This window comes from Nematolebias whitei, chromosome 19, assembly GCF_014905685.2.
Source record: "Nematolebias whitei isolate Nwh7 chromosome 19, NemWhi1, whole genome shotgun sequence".
In the NCBI taxonomy this organism is placed as follows: Eukaryota; Metazoa; Chordata; class Actinopteri; order Cyprinodontiformes; family Rivulidae; genus Nematolebias; species Nematolebias whitei.
The window spans coordinates 6,868,481-6,889,129 of NC_056516.1; the positions used below are offsets into that span (position 1 = coordinate 6,868,481).

General features: G+C 44.5%; 1 protein-coding gene across 1 annotated transcript in view; it reads left to right on the plus strand.

The window, feature by feature from the left end:
• The window catches only part of top2b (DNA topoisomerase II beta), a 198,753-nt gene that overhangs the window by 52,944 nt on the left and 125,160 nt on the right, over nucleotides 1-20,649 (plus strand). The window contains exon 6 of the mRNA XM_037693118.1: nucleotides 7,467-7,564. Within this exon, the coding sequence (XP_037549046.1) occupies nucleotides 7,467-7,564 (98 nt within the window). The remainder of the gene's footprint in view (nucleotides 1-7,466; nucleotides 7,565-20,649) is intronic.

Below are 20,649 nucleotides of genomic sequence, written 5' to 3' on the forward strand. Positions count from 1 at the left end.
TGAATGTCCAGAGGACCAGATTGAACTTTTTTGGATCCATTCACACTCATTCATTTCTCCCTTGTACCCGCCCTCCATGCTTGGGCGTTCACACAGTTCCCTGTCCAGTTTTATTTCGTGTTTTTCCTTCACTCTGTGGGCGTTTCGAGTGCTGTTTGAAGTCCGCTTCGTAATGCGTCTCGTGGTCAAAGCTGCAGGTCTTTTCTGGCCTGACTTAGCCTAGATTTTCGTCAAACAACGAGCTCGAAGACTTCTCACCAAAGTTTCTGTTGGCCAACTTATTCTTTCCTACACACACACAGGAGTCCAAGTTCACCCCTTTATGACACTAAAAAGACTTATTTTTTTATCCATCCATCCATCCATCCATTTTCTTCCGCTTATCCGGGGTCGGGTCGCGGGGGTAGCAGCCTAAGTAGGGAGGCCCAGACTTCCCTCTCCCCAGCCACTTGGGCCAGCTCTTCCGGGGGAATCCCGAGACGTTCCCAGGCCAGCCGAGAAACATAGTCCCTCCAGCGTGTCCTGGGTCTTCCTCTGGGCCTCCTTCCAGTGGGACGTGTCCGGAACACCTCACCAGGGAGGTGTCCAGGAGGCATCCTAAACAGATGCCCAAGCCACCTCGACGTGGAGAAGCAGCGGCTCTACTCTGAGTCCCTCCCGGATGATCGAGCTTCTCACCCTATCTCTAAGGGAGAGCCCAGACACCCTGCAGAGAAAACTAATTTCGGCCGTTTCTATCCGAGATCTCATTCTTTCGGTCACAACCCAAAGCTCGTGACCATAGATGAGGGTAGGAACGTAGATCGATCGGTAAATTGAGAGCTTCGCCTTTTGACTCAGCTCTCTCTTCATCACGATAGACCTGTACAGTGCCTGCTTCACTGCAGACGCTGCACCTATCGGCCTATCGATCTCACGCTCCATTTTTCCCTCATTCGTGAACAAGACCCCAAGATACTTGAACTCCTCCACTTGGGGTAGGACCTCCTCCCTGACCCAGAGAGGGCACTCTACCCTTTTCTGGCTCAAGACCATGGCCTCGGATTTGGAGGAACTGATCTTCATCCTGGCCATGTCGCATTCGGCTGCGAACCGCTCCAGCGAAAGCTGTAGATCACGATCTGATGAAGCCAATAAGACCACATCATCTGCAAAAAGCAGAGACACAATCCTAAGGCCACCAAAACGGATCCCCTCAACACCTTGGCTGCGCCTAGAAATTCTGTCCATAAAAGTTATGAACAGAATCGTGACAAAGGGCAACCTTAGCTGAGTCCAACTCTCTCTGGGAACAAGCCCGACTTACTGCCGGTGATGTGGACCAGACTCTGACACTGGTCATACAGGGACTTAACAGCCCGTATCAAACGGCCCGGTACCCCATACTCCCAGGGTACCCCCCACAGGGTTCCCCGAGGGACACGGTCGAACACCTTCTCCAAGTCCACAAAGCACATGTAGACCGGTTGGGAAAACTCCCACGCACCCTCCAGGACCCTGCTGAGAGTGTAGAGCTGGTCCAGTGTTCCACGGGCAGGACAAAAACCGCACTGCTCCTCCTGAATCCGAGGTTCGACTATCTGACAGACCCTCCTCTCCAGAACCCCCGAATAGACCTTACCAGGGAGGCATAAGAGCGCGATTCCCCTGTAGTTGGAACACACTCTATGGTCCCCCTTTTTGAATAGGGGGACCACCACCCCAGTCTGCCAAACCAGGGGAACTTCCCCCGATGTCCACGCAATACTGCAGAGTCGCGTAAGCCAACATAACCCTACAGCATCCAGAGCCTTAAGGAACTCTGGGCGAATCTCATCCACCCCTGGGGCCCTGCCACCGATGAGCTTTTTAACCACCTCGGTGACCTCAGCACCAGAGATTGGAGGGCCCGACCCAGAGTCCCCAGGCTCCGCTTCCTCAGTGGAAGACGTGCCGGTGGGATTGACGAGATCTTCAAAGTATTCCGCCCACCGACCCACAACATCCCGAGTTGAGGTCAGCAGCACACCACTCCCACTATAAACGGTGTTGGTGGCGTATCACTTTCCCCCCCTGAGACGCCGGATGGTGGACCAGAATCGCCTCGAAGCCGTGCGGAAGTCATTCTCCATGGCCTATCCGAACTCCTCCCATGCCCGAGTTTTTGCCTCAGCGACCGCCCGAGCCGCATGTCGCTTGGACTGCCGGTACCCATCAGCTGCTTCTAGGGTCCTACAGGCCAAAAAGTCCTGATAGGACTCCTTCTTCAGCCTGACAGCATCCCTCACCGACGGTGTCCACCATTAGGTTCAAGGCTTGCCGCCGGGACAGGCACCGACAACCTTGCGGCCGCAGCTCTGGTAAGCTGCCTCGACAATAGAGGCATGAAACATGGTCCACTCAGACTCAATGTCCCCCACCTCCCTCGGAACATGTTCCAAGTTCTCCCGGAGGTGGGAGTTAAAACTCCGTCTCACAGGAGACTCTGCCAGACGTTCCTAGCAAACCCTCACAATACGTTTGGGTCTGCCAGGTCTGACCGGCATCCTCCCCCACCATCGGAGCCAACTCACCACCAGGTAGTGATCGGTGGACAGCTCCGCCCCTCTCTTCACCCGAGTGTCCAAGACATGTGGCCGTAGATCAGATGAGACGATGACAAAGTCGATCATGGAACTGCGGCCTAGGGTGTCCTGGTGCCAAGAGCACATTATGGACACCCTTATGCTTGAACAAGGTGTTCGTTATTGACAATCCGTGACGAGCACAGAAGTCCAACAACAGAACACCACTTGGATTCAGATCAGGGGGGCTGTTCCTCCCAACCACACCCCTCCAGGTCTCACTATCATTGCCCACATGAGCATTGAAGTCCCCCAGCAGAACAAGGGAGTCCCCAGGAGATGCACTTTCCAGTACCCCCTCCAAGGACTCCAAAAAGGGTGGATATTCATGTTTGTGCTGATGTTCATTGTTTTTATGTTATGAGTGCTTAGTGTATATTTAGTTTATTTTTTCTTAGTTCATATCTTAGATGTTATTACTGTTTTTCTTATACATTTTATTGTTGGATGTAACTGGGACCCTGTGTACATAATTTCGCTCCACCACATGTACCACATGAGGTGCGAATGACAATAAAGAATCTTTGACTCTGACTCTGATAATCTGAACTGCCGTTTGGTGCATAAGCACAAATGACAGTCAGAACCCGTCCCCCCACATGTAGGCGGAGGGAGGCCACCCTTTCATTCACCGGGCTGAACCCCAACACACAGGCACCAAGTTGGGGGGCAATAAGTATGCCCACTCCTGCTCGGTGCCTCTCACCAGGGGCAACTCCAGAGTGGAAGAGTGTCCAGCCCCTCTCAAGGAAACTGGTTCCAGAGCCAGAGCCATGCGTAGAGGTGAGTCCGACTATTTCTAGCCGGAACCTCTCAGCCTCACACACCAGCTCAGGCTCCTTCCCCAATGTAGCCGAGGATCAGAGCGCCAGGGTCCCCGCCCTCGGCCACCACCCATCCCACATTGCACCCGACCCCTTTGGCCCCTCCCACAAGTGGTGAGCCCATGGGAAGGGGGGACCCACATCTCCTCTTCGGGCTGTGCCCGGCCGAGCTCCATGGGTAAAAGCCCAGCCACCAGGTGCTTGCCCGTGTGCCCCACCTCCAGGCCTGGCTCCAGAGTGGGGCCCCGGTGATTCGCGTCCGGGTAAGTGAACATTAAGTCCATTTATTTTTCTCCTCATCGGGGTCTTTGGGCTGCACTTTGTCTGGTCTCTCACCTAGGACCTGTCTGCCATGGGTGACCCTACTAGGGGCGTAAAGCCCCTGACAGCATAGCTCCTAGGATCATTGGGACACTCAAACCCCTCCACCACGGTAAGGTGGCAGCCCAGGGAGGGGCTGCCACCTTCTTTTTTTATTTTATTTTATTTATTTATTTTTTTTACCCTCTCTTTTTTTTTTTTATCCTATTTTCCAAAATCAAAGTTGATTTATAAGGTCCCAGACCTCGTAATCAATTCTCAAACTTAAGAGTGTCCCCAATTCTCTTGTGTTTGATTGACACAGCTGGCAGAACCGCCCTTCTGCCTGTCCCGTCTCCTGTCGGAGAGCGGGTGGAACACTACCTCGGGATTTTCTGGGGACTTCAACCCCGTTTCTTTGGGTCTCTAACCCCTTTTCTGGGGACTCTAACCCTGTTTCGTACCTTTTTATTTGTTTATTTTATCCTTAGCGTCTAGACATTTTTTACTGTCTCCTTTATCAATTTCAGCAGACAGTTCGCCTCAGGCATCGAGAAGTTTTCCATTCAGTTTTAGAGGCCAAATTTTGCAGAGTTCGGGACAGAGACCAAACAGGTTCTGCTTACCTGATAAGATGAGGCACCTCGTTCCTCTCGTTGTCCAAGTCGAACCGCCCAGTGTCCAAATCATGTACCTGAAATCTGATCACGTCGGGGTCACCAACTATTGAAGGAGACCAGTTTCCCTTTGCGTGTTCGTTTGATTGGACAGGTACTGCTCCGGAGACTTCACCTTAGTTTTAGAGGGTTTATTTTAAACAAAGTTAAAGCACAAGACAAAACAGAACACAGACTGAAATGCATTTCAGGAGACAGACAGAGTACATCACCTTGAGGTCATTAAGGATGGCCGCCCAGGAGTGTCTGACTTTATTTCCTCATTACACAATGTTATAAACCTTTCCTAAGCCTGTCCCCCTTTGGGGGAGGTTCTTCTTTTGATTGGATAATCATCTGCTCACTCATACTGTTGCCATGACATCGAGCTCCTCCTATGACCCTTCTTCTTCAGAGTGATAAACTAGTTTTACCATCTGTTTCTTTTGGGAGAGTTTCTAACTGCCCCTAGAATGTGAAACCCCACACCCGTCTTTGTTCAAAACAAGTTACCCCACATTACTAGTTGTCCAAAACAAATTATGTCATACTACCACACCCACCTTGTTTCTATGTGACAACACATTTATAATGAAAGGGAGTAAACACCATAAACTGATTAATTTAATTGACTGTAAACCCACCATAAGTAAAAAAGTAATTTCCCATTTCTACAAGACCCAGTAAAGTACTGTATGAATGTGTGCTGGTGAAGATTCTCAGTCATCAAGGACATGATAAATTCAAAAAGCATTCAATACAAAAACAACTGGACTTTATTTGTAACAGAAGACGTTTCGCTCCTCATCCGAGGAGCTTTCTCAATTCAAACTGCAGTGAGTGAGGGATTCAGGTTATAAGGCTGAGTGAGATAAGACATACACACACATGTAGATTGGCAATTCACACCTAAACACCTTAACAGTAAGGGTTTCTTAAAAGTTTTTGTTATTCTAATTCACAGACGAGGCCCCTCTGTTTCCATCAGGTGTGAAAACTGGCTGGGAGTCAGTCTTAAAGTTGCATTATATGTTTTTGAAAAAGGAAATCTGAGGCCTCCTCCTCTGTTAAGAGACGGCTTTTCTCTTTTTACATAAATTTCTTCCTTCACCCCACTCTCAAACCATCTTTGTTCTCGGTCCAAAATGTGCACATTTTGGACCAAGAACAAAGATGGTTTGAGAGGGGGGTGAAGGAAGCAATTTATGTAAAAAGAGAAATGCCATCTCTTAATAGAGGAGGAGGCCTCAGATTTCCACTTTCAAAAACATATAATGCAACTTTAAGACTGATTCCCAGCCAATTTTCACACCTGATAGGAACAGAGGGGCCTCGTCTGTGAATTAGAGCAACAAAGACTTTAAGGTCGTTTTCAAACCAGATAGTCCGGTAGACTCGGTTCGGGACCAATATTCATGAACTTTTGTTTACATTTGAGCTGGTGCGTTTGCATTCACACTGCACTGTGAAGTCGAGTCAACCTGTTGAACCAACCTATTCCCCCACTCGCCTGTGGGTGTGCTGCACCAAGAACTACTGAAAGAAACAACACAAAAACCTCTGAAGACACGTCTTCTTCTTCTTCTGTAAATAAAAATAAAAACGATGTGGCATCAAGTTTTAGCAGTTTTAGGAGTTATATTTTGTCATTTTTCAAAAATGGACTTAGCATGAACAGAAGATGAGACAGAAGACCATGGAGAATATTGTTTTTCACACAAGGCAGCTGACGGCTCCATATAAGGTAAGAGCAATGCGTGTTTGTTTACCCTGCGGAGCAGGCCCGGTCTGTTTGCATTCACACTGTACTCGAACCGCGCTGGAGTTCGCTTCTACCGGACCGAGACCTAGGTTTTAGCCCGGGCCAGAGTTCGCCTTTTTGTTCCGTGACAGAGTTCGATGGTGCGTTCACACCTCCCTAAACGAACCGGACTTTCTAGGAAAACAAGCTAGAGTTTGATTAAAGCGGACTAAACAGGGCTAGTGTGAATGCACCCTAAGGTCGTTTTCACGCTAGATAGTCCGGTAGACTCGGTTCGGGACCATTATTCATGAGCTTTTGTTTACATTTGAGCTGGTGAGTTTGCATTCACACTGCACTGTGCAATCAAGTCAACCTGTTGAACCAACCTATTCCCCCGCTCGCCTGAGGGGGCGCTGCACCAATAACTACTGAAAGAAACGACACAAAAACCTCTGAAGACACGTCTTCTTCTTCTGTAAATAAAAATAAAAACGAAGTGGCATCAAGTTTTAGCAGTTTTAGGAGTTATATTTTGTCATTTTTCAAAAATGGACTTAGCATGAGCAGAAGATGAGACAGAAGACCATGGAGAATATTGTTTTTCACACAAGTCAGCTGACGGCTCCATATAAGGTCAGAGAAATGTGTGTTTTTTTTGTCCTGTGGAGCGGGGCCCGGTCTGTTTACATTCACACTATACTCGAACTGCGCTGGAGTTCGCTTCTACCGGACCGAGACCTAGGTTTTAGCCCGGGCCAGAGTTTGCCTTTTTGTTCCGTGACAGAGTTCGATGGCGCGTTCACACCTCCCTAAACGAACCAGACTTTCAAGGAAAACGAGCTAGAGTTCGATTAAAGCGGACTAAACAGGGCTAGTGTGAATGCACCTTAAGACACCCCTACTGTTAAGTTGTTTAGGTGTGAATTGCCAATCTACATATGTGTGTGTGTCTTATCTCACTCAGCCTTATAACCTGAATCCCTCACTCACTGCAGTTTGAATTGAGAAAGCTCCTCGGATGAGGAGCGAAACGTCTTCTGTTACAAATAAAGTCCATTTGTTTTTGTGTTGAATGCTTTTTGAATTTATGAATGTGTGTGGAGGTAAATGAGGACACAGATTGTTGTAAAGCGCTTTGAGTATCTTAATTAGATATAAAGGAACTATATAATGCCCCTTTTCCATAGTCTGTCAGTTGGTAGATTGGGACTCTGTCAAAGTTTAGTGGAATCCCTGAAAAAATACAAAACTAACTTATAGATACTCCATTATTTGTCAGTTTGTATAAAGATGTGAAATGTTCTGATATTACTGGTAATAATTTGTGATTTGTGTCCAGGTGGAAGGAATGGGTATGGTGCCAAACTCTGCAACATCTTCAGTCTGAAGTTCACCGTGGAAACAGCCTGCAAAGAGTACAGACACAGTTTTAAACAGGTGAGGGATTTTTTATTTTCTCTAAAGGAAATACTGAAGTTTTGATGCTGGTTTGAGTCGAGTCTATTAAAATGTAGGTATTTTTAGATTTTCTAGAATATTTGTGGTTGGGTAGTACAGTATCTTTTTTCTTTACACAGTGGGAAGGCTAAAAGTCAGAGGTTCCCACTGGACTCTTGCAGACTACTCTATGAACAGTAACACTGAGGGACTTCAACAAAATATCTCAAAACGTTTGCAGAAGTTCTCAGTTTCTGTCTGAAAGACTCAGAACCTTGCACAAACTTTTAGAACATGTTCAGAATTCGAGCAACATTTGATTTCCTCTCAGAATAACGGTCATGGTATAATTAACAAACCACACTGATAAAAATACAAATTATTCAAAAGACGGGTCCATCTTTGCCTGTCTTTTTTTCTAACGTGTTCTACAGCACAGTAAATCCAGGATGGTTGGTACAAAGTGGGCCGAGGCGGTTATGATGTCAGTGGAACTGCTCGCCATCCCATAAAGATCATGGCATGTCTTAAATTAAAGCACATGGCTGGAGGAGACACCAAAGTCAGTACATCATCTCTCCCTCTCCCCAAGCCATGCCCCGACCTCTCAGGACCTTTGTAACTAAAATTTTATTTGTATTAATTATTGATGCATTGATTAAAGATTTCCGTCACTGCAACATATGTCCATCATTTTGAACGTGACCAGGACGGATGTTTATCATCTGTAAAAATGAGGAGTGGACACGGTGGCTCAGTTGGTAGAGCTGTTGCCTCTCAACGAGAAAATTGCTGGATCAGATTTTGACTGTTGACCTTTTTGGGTGGGTGGAGTTTGCATGTTCTCTTTGTGCTGCGTGGGTTTTCTCCCACAGACAAAAACATGCATGTTAGGCTGATTGGTAACTAAATTGTCCCTAGGTGAGAGAGAGAGAGTGAATGGTTGCATGTCTTGTTTATCTCTATGTGTCCCTGTGATGGACTGGAGACCTGCCCAGCCAGGGTGTCCCCCGCCTCTCACACAGTGACTGCTGGACATGGGCACCATTGATCCCCATGATCCAAAAAGAAGAGAAGAGAAGAGAAGAGAAGAGAAGAGAAGAGAAGAGAAGAGAAGAGAAGAGAAGAGAAACCGCCTTTATTGTCCCACGGATGGGAAATTCAAGTGTAACAGCAGCAACAAATAAAAAGATAAAAAGATTCACACAAAAGTTCCTTAATATTAAAACGATATATAAAGAAATAAGATAAATAATGTCAATAATAATGTTTAATATGTGTTGGAACATTGATAAGGACAGACTATTGACAGTACAATATTATAGGCAGTGTGTGTGTTTTAGCAGAGGTCAGCATGTATTTAATCCTTATTGAGTTTGTTGGAAGCAGTGATGGGTGTAGAGTCTAAAGTCCCCAGTATACTCCTGCGTACATCCATACTCAGAGATACACGTACGTACGCAGAGGTACGAGCGTACCCCCGCAGGGCATGTCGTGCAAAGCTAAATTTTTATGACCACGTACGCGGTGTCGCACAATAAACTGCTCGGCGACGGACTGTTTTGTATGCGACACAAATGTATTAAATTTCCCTTCTTCATCCCATCCTTTTCTTTTCTTTTTTTTTTTCTTTTTTTTGCCAAAATGCAAGTGATCTTTTCCTCCTCCATTGATGCCATGACTGAAATGGTGAGAAATGAAAGAATTTGTCATGAGCTAATTAAACTCAGGTCTGGCATGGTTGCGGGAGGGTCTGGAGATTTCCTGGTGGGCTGGTCTGATGTGTGGGCTGCAGGACCAGCGCTCTCTGTTATTTTTTATTTTTTAGATCTTTTTATTGATTCAGTTCAATTCAGTTTATTTATATAGCACAAAATCACAACAAAGTTGTCTCGGGGCACTTTACAGGAACATTCACATACATAGAAAAGCCAATTAGTAAGGTTCTCTATCTAAGGAAAAAGCAGACAAGTTAAATCTTCACTTCATCGCAGTCTCCCATCCTGAGCAAGCACAGTGGCAACAGTGGAAAGGAAAAACTCCCTTTTAACAGGAAGAAACCTCCAGCAGAACCAGGCTCAGGACAAGCGGCCATCTGCTTTGACCAGCTGGTTTGAGAGGACAGGAAGGAGAGACAGACGAACACAGAATGGTAGGTCCAGATATAGGTCCAGGTGTACCTGAAAGGCAAAAAAACAAATGTTAAGGATAGAAAAAAATAATTACAAATACAAAACATGTTGAGCAGAGTAATTAAAGACGGTAGCAGAGTGAAAAGTGTGGTTAGTTTTAGGGCTGCAACTAACGATTATTTCAATAATCGATTCATCGGTTGATTATTTTTTTCGATTAATCGATGAATCGGCAAAAAAACCCACAACGTTTTAATTTCCACCCCTTTATTCCAAAATTGAACATTTGACTGACATAGCAATTCACACAAAAAACAGGTTGCTATTTTACTATTCTGTTAGTAAAATATTGAATAATAGAAAATAAAAGTTAGTCAAATAGCTTAAAAAAATAAATGTACACAAAAATATATACAAATGTGTCTTTATACCTGTACAATATGTAGCTACTTTGTAAAATGTGTCATTGAGGGAAGAGTGTAACCTTGATTAAAAATGTGGATTATTGTAACCTGGATTAAAAGTGTGGATTATTGTAGTGAAGCTTTCGTCTTCAACCATCGACAGAGGCCTCATGTCAGTGACGATCATGTTCAGGATGTTTCAGTGAAGACAGCTGCTGCTGTGGTTTCCATGATGTCTGTCCATCATGAAGGCTGTTGTTGTTTGTTGTTGTTTTCTGGAATGAGAGAGTAAATATGTATTATAGCATAATTTACAGCAACTCAAGAAATGCCTTGTTTCACTTACAGTGTTACGTTCAGGTAAAAGTAGCTAAAAGAGCAATTAAACACACACACACACACACACACACACACACATATAAAATACTTAATTACACACATTTGAGTAGATGTAATAAATGACTTTAATTCCTGTTTAAATGCAATTCATCCTGCCATACCTGCAGTGTCTTCAGACTTTGCCAACAAATTAAAAGTTGAAGCTTAATCATTAAATTATTATCTTTGTGTTGGATTTATTTATAAATCACATTTAAACACTGCTTGTTCCAATTAAATTAAATAAAAGTAACACAAGTTCTCTATCACCGCCATTAATCAGATAAACAAAAAAACAGCAGCTTCATCTACCAGACAGACTGACGTTACGTTTTCTCTCTTGAAACAGAACAATGTGTTAAATTGTAGAGACTCACCTGCAACACGAGTTGTATCAGCTGCAGCTCCTTCCTCCTCCTTGTGACTCCGACATGTTTACGTTTATCAGCGTGCTTCTCCCGTGTCGTGTCGGCGATTTTCAAAGCGGCATGTTTCTCATTTTTTATCTTTAAGTTCTCCCACACTTTGGAGGACTTGGGTCGAACAGTTTTCGCTGCATCGGTCATTTGTAAAATTTACTTCAATTTCCTTTAAAAACAACGCCACTGCTTTGCTCCCCCCTCGCTCTGTTCAACTCGCGCTGCATTTTTTTTTTCAAACTTTATTCAGTCAGTCAGCATTGACAATGAACTGTCCGTGAACAAAACGAAACCGCTCTGCAGCGCCGTGAAAGATGCATAATCGCGTGACACAACGAATCGATAACGAAATTCGTTGCCAACGCTTTTAATCATCGATTTTTATCGATTTTATCGATTCGTTGTTGCAGCCCTAGTTAGTTTGTCCTCCAACAGTCTAAGCCTGTTAACAACATATTAAAACAGAACACCGCTGCGGCTGAGACTGCCAGCTCTCGTTTTTTGTTTTTTTTTGACCTGTCAATCAATCCAGTAGGCGCGTCTGCAAATGACCAATCGGCAACCTCAATTTGTCCCCAAGGTAAACGCCCCTTGTCTGTTGAGCTGACTGCAGCCGCTCAGGGTGTATGCTCAAGTATGAAGACTGAACCCTCTGCGTACAGTACACGCATACGGACGTACGCAGGAGTATACTGGAGGCTTAACAGCTGCTGGGAGGAAGGACCTGCGGTAACGCTCCTTTGTGCATTTAGGATTAAGTAATCTGTCACTGAACAAGCTCTCCAGTTCAGCACCTGCTTCATGGGGTGGGAGACGTTGTCCAGCAATGATGTTATTTTAGCTAGAGTCCTTCTGTCTCCCACCACCTGCACTGGGTCGAGGGGGCATCCAAGCACCGAGCTGGCCTTCTTGATGATCTTATCTTATCCTCACGGGGCGGCTGTGGCTGAGTGGTTAGAGCAGTCGTCCTCCAATGCGAGAGTTGGGGGTTTGAATCCACCAGCAGTCACGTGCTGAAGTGTCCCTGGGCAAGACACTGAACCCCTCATTGCCCCTGATGTCCCATCAGTGTATGAATGTGATAAAGCTCTGATTATAGTCTCTTTAGAATGATTTGTTCAATTAGCTTTGTAGAGATCTAGTAAAGTGCTGTATGAATGGGTAAATGAGGACTCAGATTGTTGTAAAGAGCTTTGAGCATCTTGAAATAAGATAGAAAGGCGCTATATAAGTACAGTCATTTACCATTTATCTACAAACTGGATTCCAAAAAAGTTGGGACACTAAACAAATTGTGAATAAAAACTGAATGCAATGATATGGAGGTGCCAACATCTAATATTTTATTCAGAATAGAACACAAATCACAGATCAAAAGTTTAAACTGAGAGAATGTATCATTTTAAGGGAAAAATATGTTGTTTCTAAATTTCATGGCGTCAACAAATCCCAAAAAGTTGGGACAAGTCTAGGGGTGCACCGATAAATCGGCCCCGATTTCCTTAATTTGGGGAGATCGGCGATCGGCCGATCTTTAAATGAGAAGCCGATTTTATCCACCGATCGTATCTGCCTCCGGAAAGGTCTGAAAATCATCTGCTGTCCCCTTTTGCTCCACTGTGAGAGCTCACACACAGGTCACTCGGAGCAGCCATGTCGTCGGTTTGGAAGTTCTACGCTGTAAAAGAAAATGAGCCAAAGATCGCAATTTGCAATTCGTGTAAAGCCGAAGTAAGTCGTGGTGGAGCCACCACCAAAACCTTAAATACAACAAACCTCGTTCGCCATTTAAAAAATCACCACGCCGCCAAGTATGCATTGTTTGAAGAGAGCAACCAAGCTAAGGCTAATGCTAAAGCTAGCGCTAATGAAGAGGCAGTCGGTGGGTCGCTGTTAGCTTTTATGAGCAACGAAAAGAGCAAAGCTACCACGAGGAAAGTGATGGAGTTCATGGCATTAGACGACCAGCCATTTTCAGTCGTTGAGGACAAAGGTTTTAGAAGCTTGATGCAGCACGTGTGCCCACGATATAATATGCCGAGTCGGAAATATTTTTCTGATGTTGCATTACCGGAGTTGTTCAGCCAAGTTTCGAGAGACACCCGCAGCCTGCTAAAAGCTAATACAAATACACTCAGCTTTACAACAGACATCTGGACTTCTGATGTAAGTTTAATGTCCATGTTAAGTTTTATTGCACAGTGGATTGACGAACAGTTCGAACGTCATCAAGTACTCTTAAACTGTAAAGAAATGGCGGGGTCTCACACTGCGGCCAATTTATCAGCAGAGTTTAAGGCGATGCTGAATCACTGGGAAATCGATAATGGAAGAGTTCACGTTGTTTTACGGGATAATGCTCGTAATATGGCCAAAGCGCTGGATGATATCAACCTGAAAAGTTTACCCTGCCTGGCACACACACTGCAACTGGTTGTAAATGAGGGACAGCTGGCGCAACGCAGCATCACAGACATGGTGGCAACAGGAAGGAGAATTGTTGGACATTTTAAGCATTCATCACTTGCCTATTCACCCAGTTAGGTCAACCCAGGAAACGATTACAGCAAGACGTTTCAACGAGGTGGAACAGCACAGTCTACATGCTGCAGTCGCTGTTGGAGCAGAGACGTGCTATTGGCGTGTATGCTGCTGAGCATGAGTTACCAGCCACACTCACAGCACACCAGTGGGAGCTATTGGACAATGTGCTCACCATTCTTGCACCTTTTGAGGAACTCACAAAGGAGATTAGCTCATCAACAGCTACAGCAGCAGATGTCATCCCAGCCATCACTGCACTCAAGCGGATTTTGGAGAGGCAAGCGAGCACAGACCGTGGCGTGGGTACAGCCAAAGCTACGTTGCTGGAGGCTGTTGTGAGAAGATTCAGCAACATTGAGCATGAGCCCCTGTACAGCTTGGCCACTGTTCTGGATCCAAGGCAAGTAACTTTTAACATTCTATTTTAGCCATAATTAATTTTAGCCTACTACTATATTTCAACAAACATTTAAATTAAATTAAAAATAAAAATTTCTTGATTGAAATGCATTTCTTTATTTACATGCAAGTCATAAAAACTGTTAATGTATACAAAACACAATGATTGACCCATCTTTCTTTGTTTATGCAAAACAAGGTACAAGAATCGCTACTTCTCAGTAGAGGTGAAAGATGACGTGAAACTGCTCCTTTTGACCAAACTTGCAGAGGGGGAGACCAGATGCACACCTGCTGCAGGAACATCCTCTGAAGTGGGACCTCCTGATATAGATGAACCTGCAGCCAAAAGGCGTAGTCTACTGTTTGCAGCTCACGACGAAATCTTGAAGGAGAACATTGAACAGGAGCAACAGCTGGCCAGCCCTTCAGCTATGCAGGTACAGAACTACCTATCTGAGGTTCCTGTCGAAAGGAGCCAGGACCCATTGGTCTACTGGAAGATCAATGAAAATCGTTTCCCTCATCTTGCTCTACTTGCCCGAACCTATCTCTCTGCCCCATGCACAAGCGTTGAAAGCGAGCGCCTGTTTAGCTTGGCTGGACATGTAGTAGATGAGAAAAGAAGTCGCCTGTCTGGTGACAAAGCAGAAATGCTTTTGTTCATCAAGAAAAACCTGCCACTAATGAAAGTGACTGGAATAAGTCTGTGAGAACTAACTTACCTGTGCCAGTGTTATTTCTTATTACCCACTGACTTGAAAATGTTACACTTGTTGCATTATCTTGTAAAATTATTATTTTTTTAAATGTAACAAGTGAAAGAGTTGAAGGAACTGAACTTTTTTTTTTTGGTTAATTTTATAGTTTTAACAAAAATTGTGTAAACTTCATTTGTATTTCAGAATACTACCTCATGACAAGTTAAAACAACAAGTTTGTATTGTTTCTAGGGTATTTTTCAAGGGTATGTTTTACAATAAAATAAGATTGGTAAATTGAAGGTGCATTGTGATCTTGTAACACCTGACACTTGCTTATAAAAAAAAATCGGTATCGGCCAAAATCGGAATCGGCAGTTCAGACTTTCACAAAATCGGTGATTGGTGATCGGCCTGAAAATTGAAATCGGTGCACCCCTAGACAAGTCCATTTTTACCACTGTGTGGGATCCCCCCTTTTTCTTACAACCCTCAACAGACATCTGGGGACAGAGGAGACCAGTTTCTCAAGTTTAGAAATAGGAATGCTCTCCCATTCATGTCCAATACAGGCCTCTAATGCCCCTTTTGCACTGCCCCTAATAAGCCCCAACTCTGCTCAGCCCTGCACACCCCTACTCAGCCTGGCTCAGCTCAGCCTGGATTTGCACCTGCACTTTAGGACCGATTCTGGAGGCGTGTCCAGAATCCAAGTCCTGCTAATGAGAGTTCTGCTATGAGTTACTCAAAGCAGTCTGCTCCTCAGATAAATAATATTAAATTATTATTTTTATATATGAATGTGTCTGTTAAGTCATTTTATATATGAATATTTCTGTTCAGTGCCTTGACACGACTTCTGTTGTGACTTGGCGCTGCATAAATAAACTGAACTGAATTTAATCTGATGAACCAGATTCTACAAAAACATTTATATTAAAACCTAAAAAAGTTAAATCTGGTCCTCTGGACGTTCAAAAACCAAAACAAACAACAAAAAAGTAGAAACGTGTTGTCTTTCATCTGAAAGACTTCTTCAGTCTGAGGTGCTGTATTCAGCTCATAGCTGTTTATATAAGACTGAGCTGAATACAGCACCTCAGACTGAAGAAGTTTTTCAGATGAAAGAAGACGTATTTCTACGTTTTTGTTTTTGTTTGTTTGTTTTTGAATGTCCATAGGACCAGACTTAACTTTTTTAGATTTTTCTACCTGGGTTATTGAGCATGCATCAGGATATCTATATTTAAAATTCTATATTTTTCTTCATCATTTGATGTATTTGCACTCATTGTGGTTTCGTTTCTTGTAGACAGATTATTTTTTCTTGTATACAGATTATTTTTAGCTTTGAATTAAAGTTTAGCTTTGATATAAAACTTTGATTTAAAGTGTAATGCTTGTTTTGTGATTTGTACGTCTGTGGGTTAAAATAATGTTCAACCAAAGGCTGTGTCTCTTCTTTAAACATGTTTGAGGGAAATATGAGAGATTCAATAATTTTGTCTTTTTTATAATTTTTCAGTTGGATTAACTTTAACAGATTATTTAATAAAGTCAAAGGGAAAACAGGATTTCGCGATAAAGCCGGCACTGTTTATTTATTTTTAATCTTCACTGATTAAAAAACAAAACATTTTATACATAAAATGTAAAAAAAAAAAAGTTTCCACCCCCTGTCCCTCCATCCCAGTCCTCCTGCCTGCCAGGGCTTGAATCTGGCCTTTGTGAGCAGGCGAGGCCGGGGCTCGGGGTTCGGCCTCACGGGCTTCAACGGCTCAGCAGCTCGTATGATCCTCCGCGGTGACACCGCTCACTCAAATTTTATATTCGGTCACCAAACACAAAATACACCTGGACTTCAGAACTAAACACGGCGTTGTCGTTATTGTTTTTAAAATCTTAAAAATAGATCCAGCCGCTGCTCCGCATCCAGAGAAATTGCAAATGGCGGATCGGTGAAAAGTTTCTGATATCAAGTGACTCCTCTTCCTGACCAATCTGAGTCCTGCATTCACGTTTCGGTCCGGACTCAGCTTGACTGAGCTCGCTCGGTCCCACCAGAGAAGCAGGGACGAAAAGAGGTCCTGAATCAGCCTCAAATCAGCTAAAAATACTAGCTGAAGTGCTGGTGCAAAAGGGTTCTTTCTGTGGCGGGCTGCCCAGAATTGGGGCTTATTAGGGGCAGTGCAAAAGGGGCATAACTGTTCAATCGTCATGGGCCTTCTTTGTCGCACCTTCCTCTTTATGATGCACCAAATGTTCTCTATAGGTGAAAGATCTGGACTGCAGGCTGGCCATTTCAGTACCCAGATCCTTCTCCTACGAAGCCATGATGTTGTGATTGCTGCAGAATGTGGTCTGGCATTATCGTGTTGAAAAATGCAGGGTCTTCCCTGAAAGAGATGACGTCTAGATGGGAGCTTATGTTGTTCTAGAACCTGAACATAGTTCTCTGCATTTATGGTGCCTTTCCAGACCTGTAAGCTGCCCATGCCACAAGCGCTCATGTAACCCCATACCATCAGTGATGCAGGCTTCTGAACGGAGCGTTGATAACAACTTGGGCTATCCTTGTCCTCTCTGGTCCGGATGACATGGCGTCCCAGTGTTCCATAAAGAACTTCAAATCGTGACTCATCTAACCACAGAACAGTTTTCCATTTTGCCACACTCCATTTTAAATGACCCCTGGCTAGGGGTTGAACAAGTATATAATTTTTAAACTCGACATTAACATAATAAAACCAGAGTAGAACTCGAGTATTTGATGACGTCATTGATCTCAAGATACAAAAATAAATAAATAAATAAAACCGCAATAAAAGGTAATTATTTACAAAAAAAAGACCAACAAAACATTGGGAGCGTATATTATGCTCCTACCATTTATCATACTGCAAATAAGTCACAGGAAAAACTAAACTATTAGTTATTATTATTAAACTACAAACTAAGCACGTCAGAAACTAAACTTAAAACAGTGGATGGGCAGTGGATTGGACCCGGTGTTACACCATATTCTGTGACCTGCAACAGTGCAACACCGCCCCCTATGGTCATATGGTGGTCACATAATATGACGTCACTACGGTTATTCGACATTACATTTTTAACCTCGATAGAGGTCCTAGCAATCGATGTGTAGATTACTCGAGTACTCTTTTAATGCCCTATCCCTGGCCCAGTGCAAACGTCTGAGCTTGTGGAGCTTGCTTAGAAATGGCTTCCTCTTTGCACTGTAGAGTTTCAGCTGGCAATGGCGGATGGCACGGTGGATTGTGTTCACTGACAATGCGTTCTGGAAGTATTCCTGAGCCCATTCTGTTATTTCCTTGACAGTGGCATTCCTGTTTTAGGTGCAGTGACGTTTAAGGGCCCGGAGATCACGAGCATCCAGTAGAGTTTTACGGCCTTGACCCTTACGCACAGCGATTGTTCCAGATTCTCTGAATCTTTTGAAGATGTTATGCACAGTTGATGATGATAACTTAAAAGTCTTTGCTATTTTACGCTGGGTAACACCATTCTGGTATTGTTGCACTATCTTTCTGCGCAACAATGGTGGAATTGGTGATCCTCTTACCATCTTGGCTTCTGAGAGACACTGACACTCTGAGAAGCTCTTTTTATACCCAATCATGTTGTCACTTGACCTAATTAGTGTTAATTGGTCTTCCAGCTGTTCGTTATAGGCTCAATTTCCTTTTTCCAGCCACTTATTGCTACTTGTCCCAACTTTTTTGGGATTTTTTGACACTGAAATTTTGAATCAACATATTTTTCCTTTAAAATTTTATATTTACTCAGATTAAACTTTTGATCTGTCATCTATGTTATATTACAAATAAAATGTTGACATTTGCCATCTCTACATCATTGCATTCAGTTTTTATTCACAATTTGTTTAGTGTCCCAACTTTTTTGGAATCCGATTCGTAGCTGCTGCTTCTCAGCTGATGATAAACTGCTGCTCCAACACACAACACCATAGAAGATGGCTGATGCCACTACCAAGTCAAAGAAGGTCTTCAGGAGCACCCCCTGCACTCCAAAAGCCCTCAGTCTCCTCAGCAGGTAGAGTCTGCTCTGACCCTTCCTGTAACGTGCATCAGTGTTTTGAGACCAGTCCAGTTTATTGTTCAGGTGAACACCCATGTACTGATAAGAGTCCATGATCTCGATGTCCACTCCCTGGATGTTCACTGGGGTCAGTGAGGTGAGTCTGCACTTGTGGAAATCCACCACCAGCTACTTAGTTTTAGCAGCATTGATCAGGAGGTGGTTCTGCTGGCACCAGTCCACAAAGTCTTGAGTCCGCTGTCTGTACTGTGAGTCGTCCTCACCTGTGATGAGGCTGACTATGGCAGAGTCATCAGAAAACTTTTGCAGATGGCAGTGTGGGGAGTTGATGGAGAAGTCTGCAGTGTAGAGGGTGAAGAGGAATGATGGTGCCAGCACAGTTCCCTGTGGGACCCCCATACTGCAGACCAGCCTGTCAGAGACGCAGCCCTGTATCCTCACATACTGTGGACGTCCAGTGAGGTAATCCAGTATCCAATGGGACATGTGGTGTTCCACTCCTGACAACTCCAGCTTGTCCTGCAGAAGTCCTGGCTGGATGGTGTTTAAAGCACTGGAGAAATCAAAGAACATGATCCTCACGGTGCTTCCAGGTTTCTCTAGGTGGGTCAGAGCTTGGTGCCTGAGGTAGATGATGGCATCATCCACCCCGATTCCAGGCCGGTAGGCAAACTGCAACAGATCCAACGAAGACCTCACCAGTTGGCGCAAATGGTTGAGGACCAGCCTCTCGAGTGTCTTCATCAAATGTGAGGTCAGGGCCACCGGCCTGTAGTTACTGAGGTCCTTTGGATGTTTAATTTTTGGTTCCGGTAACACACAGGAGGTCTTCCACAGTTGTGGTACTTTCCCCAGCTTCAGGCTCAGATTGAACATAAATACCATGATTCCACGCAGTTGATCTGAGCAGCACCTCAGGAGCCTGTAGCTGATTCCGTCTGGACCTGCAGCTTTACGCACCTTGATCTTTCACAGCTCATTCCTCACCTGAAGAGTTGAGAAGGACAAGATGGAGGTGGGGGAAGGGGCTGTGAGATGAAGTCTTCTTGAATGAAGGGGGTGGCTAATGGCTGAGAGCTGAGAGGTGTGAATTCCTGAGAAGAGAAGTTGGCAGTCATTAAAGGTGATGGGGCTGACAGCAGGGGGGACATGGCTGGAGTAGGGGTGGGGGTGGGTGACAGATCAAATCTGTTAAAGAACTGGTTCAAGTCATTCACCCACCCATTGTCTCCTACAGCCTGGGGGCTTGATTTGTGTCCCTATATGTTTTTAAGGCTCCTCCACACCCCACTGATGTTGCTCTGCTTCAGCTGATCCTCCATCTTTTTCCTGTAGATGTTTTTTCCATCCCTAATCTTCCTTCTCAGTTCTATTTGCACAGCTCTCATTTCCTCCTTGTTACCTGATCTAAAGGCTCTCTTCTTCTCTTTCAAGAGAGCCTTTATTTCCGGGGTAATCCGGGGTTTGTTGTTAGAGGAACACTGTACCATCCTGATGGGTACAGTGTTGTCCACACAGAAATTGATGTAGTCAGTGATGCAGTCCGTGATGCTGTCAATGTCCTCACCATGAGGAGCACAGAGCTCTTCCCACACAGTGGAGCTGAAACAGTCCCTCAGAGCTTCTTCAGTCTTCTCAGGGTGCATTCATACCAGCTCTGTTTAGTCCGCTTTAATCGAACTCTAGCTCGTTTTCCTAGAAAGTCCGGTTTGTTTGGGGAGGTGTGAACGTGCCATCGAACTTTGTCACGTAACAAAAAGGCGAACTCCGGCCCGGGCTAAACCCTAGGTCTCAGTCCGGTAAAAGCGAACTCCAGCGCGGTTCGAGTGCAGTGTGAATGTAAACAGACCGGGCTCCGCTCCACAAGCAAGAAGTGGAGTACAGCGCAGGGCAAACATACACACATTTCTCTTACCTTATATGGAGCCGTCAGCTGCCTTGTTCGAAAAACAATATTCTCCATGCAAAAAAGTTAAACCTGGTCCTCTGGACATTCAAAAAAGCAAAAAACAAAACAAAGCAAAA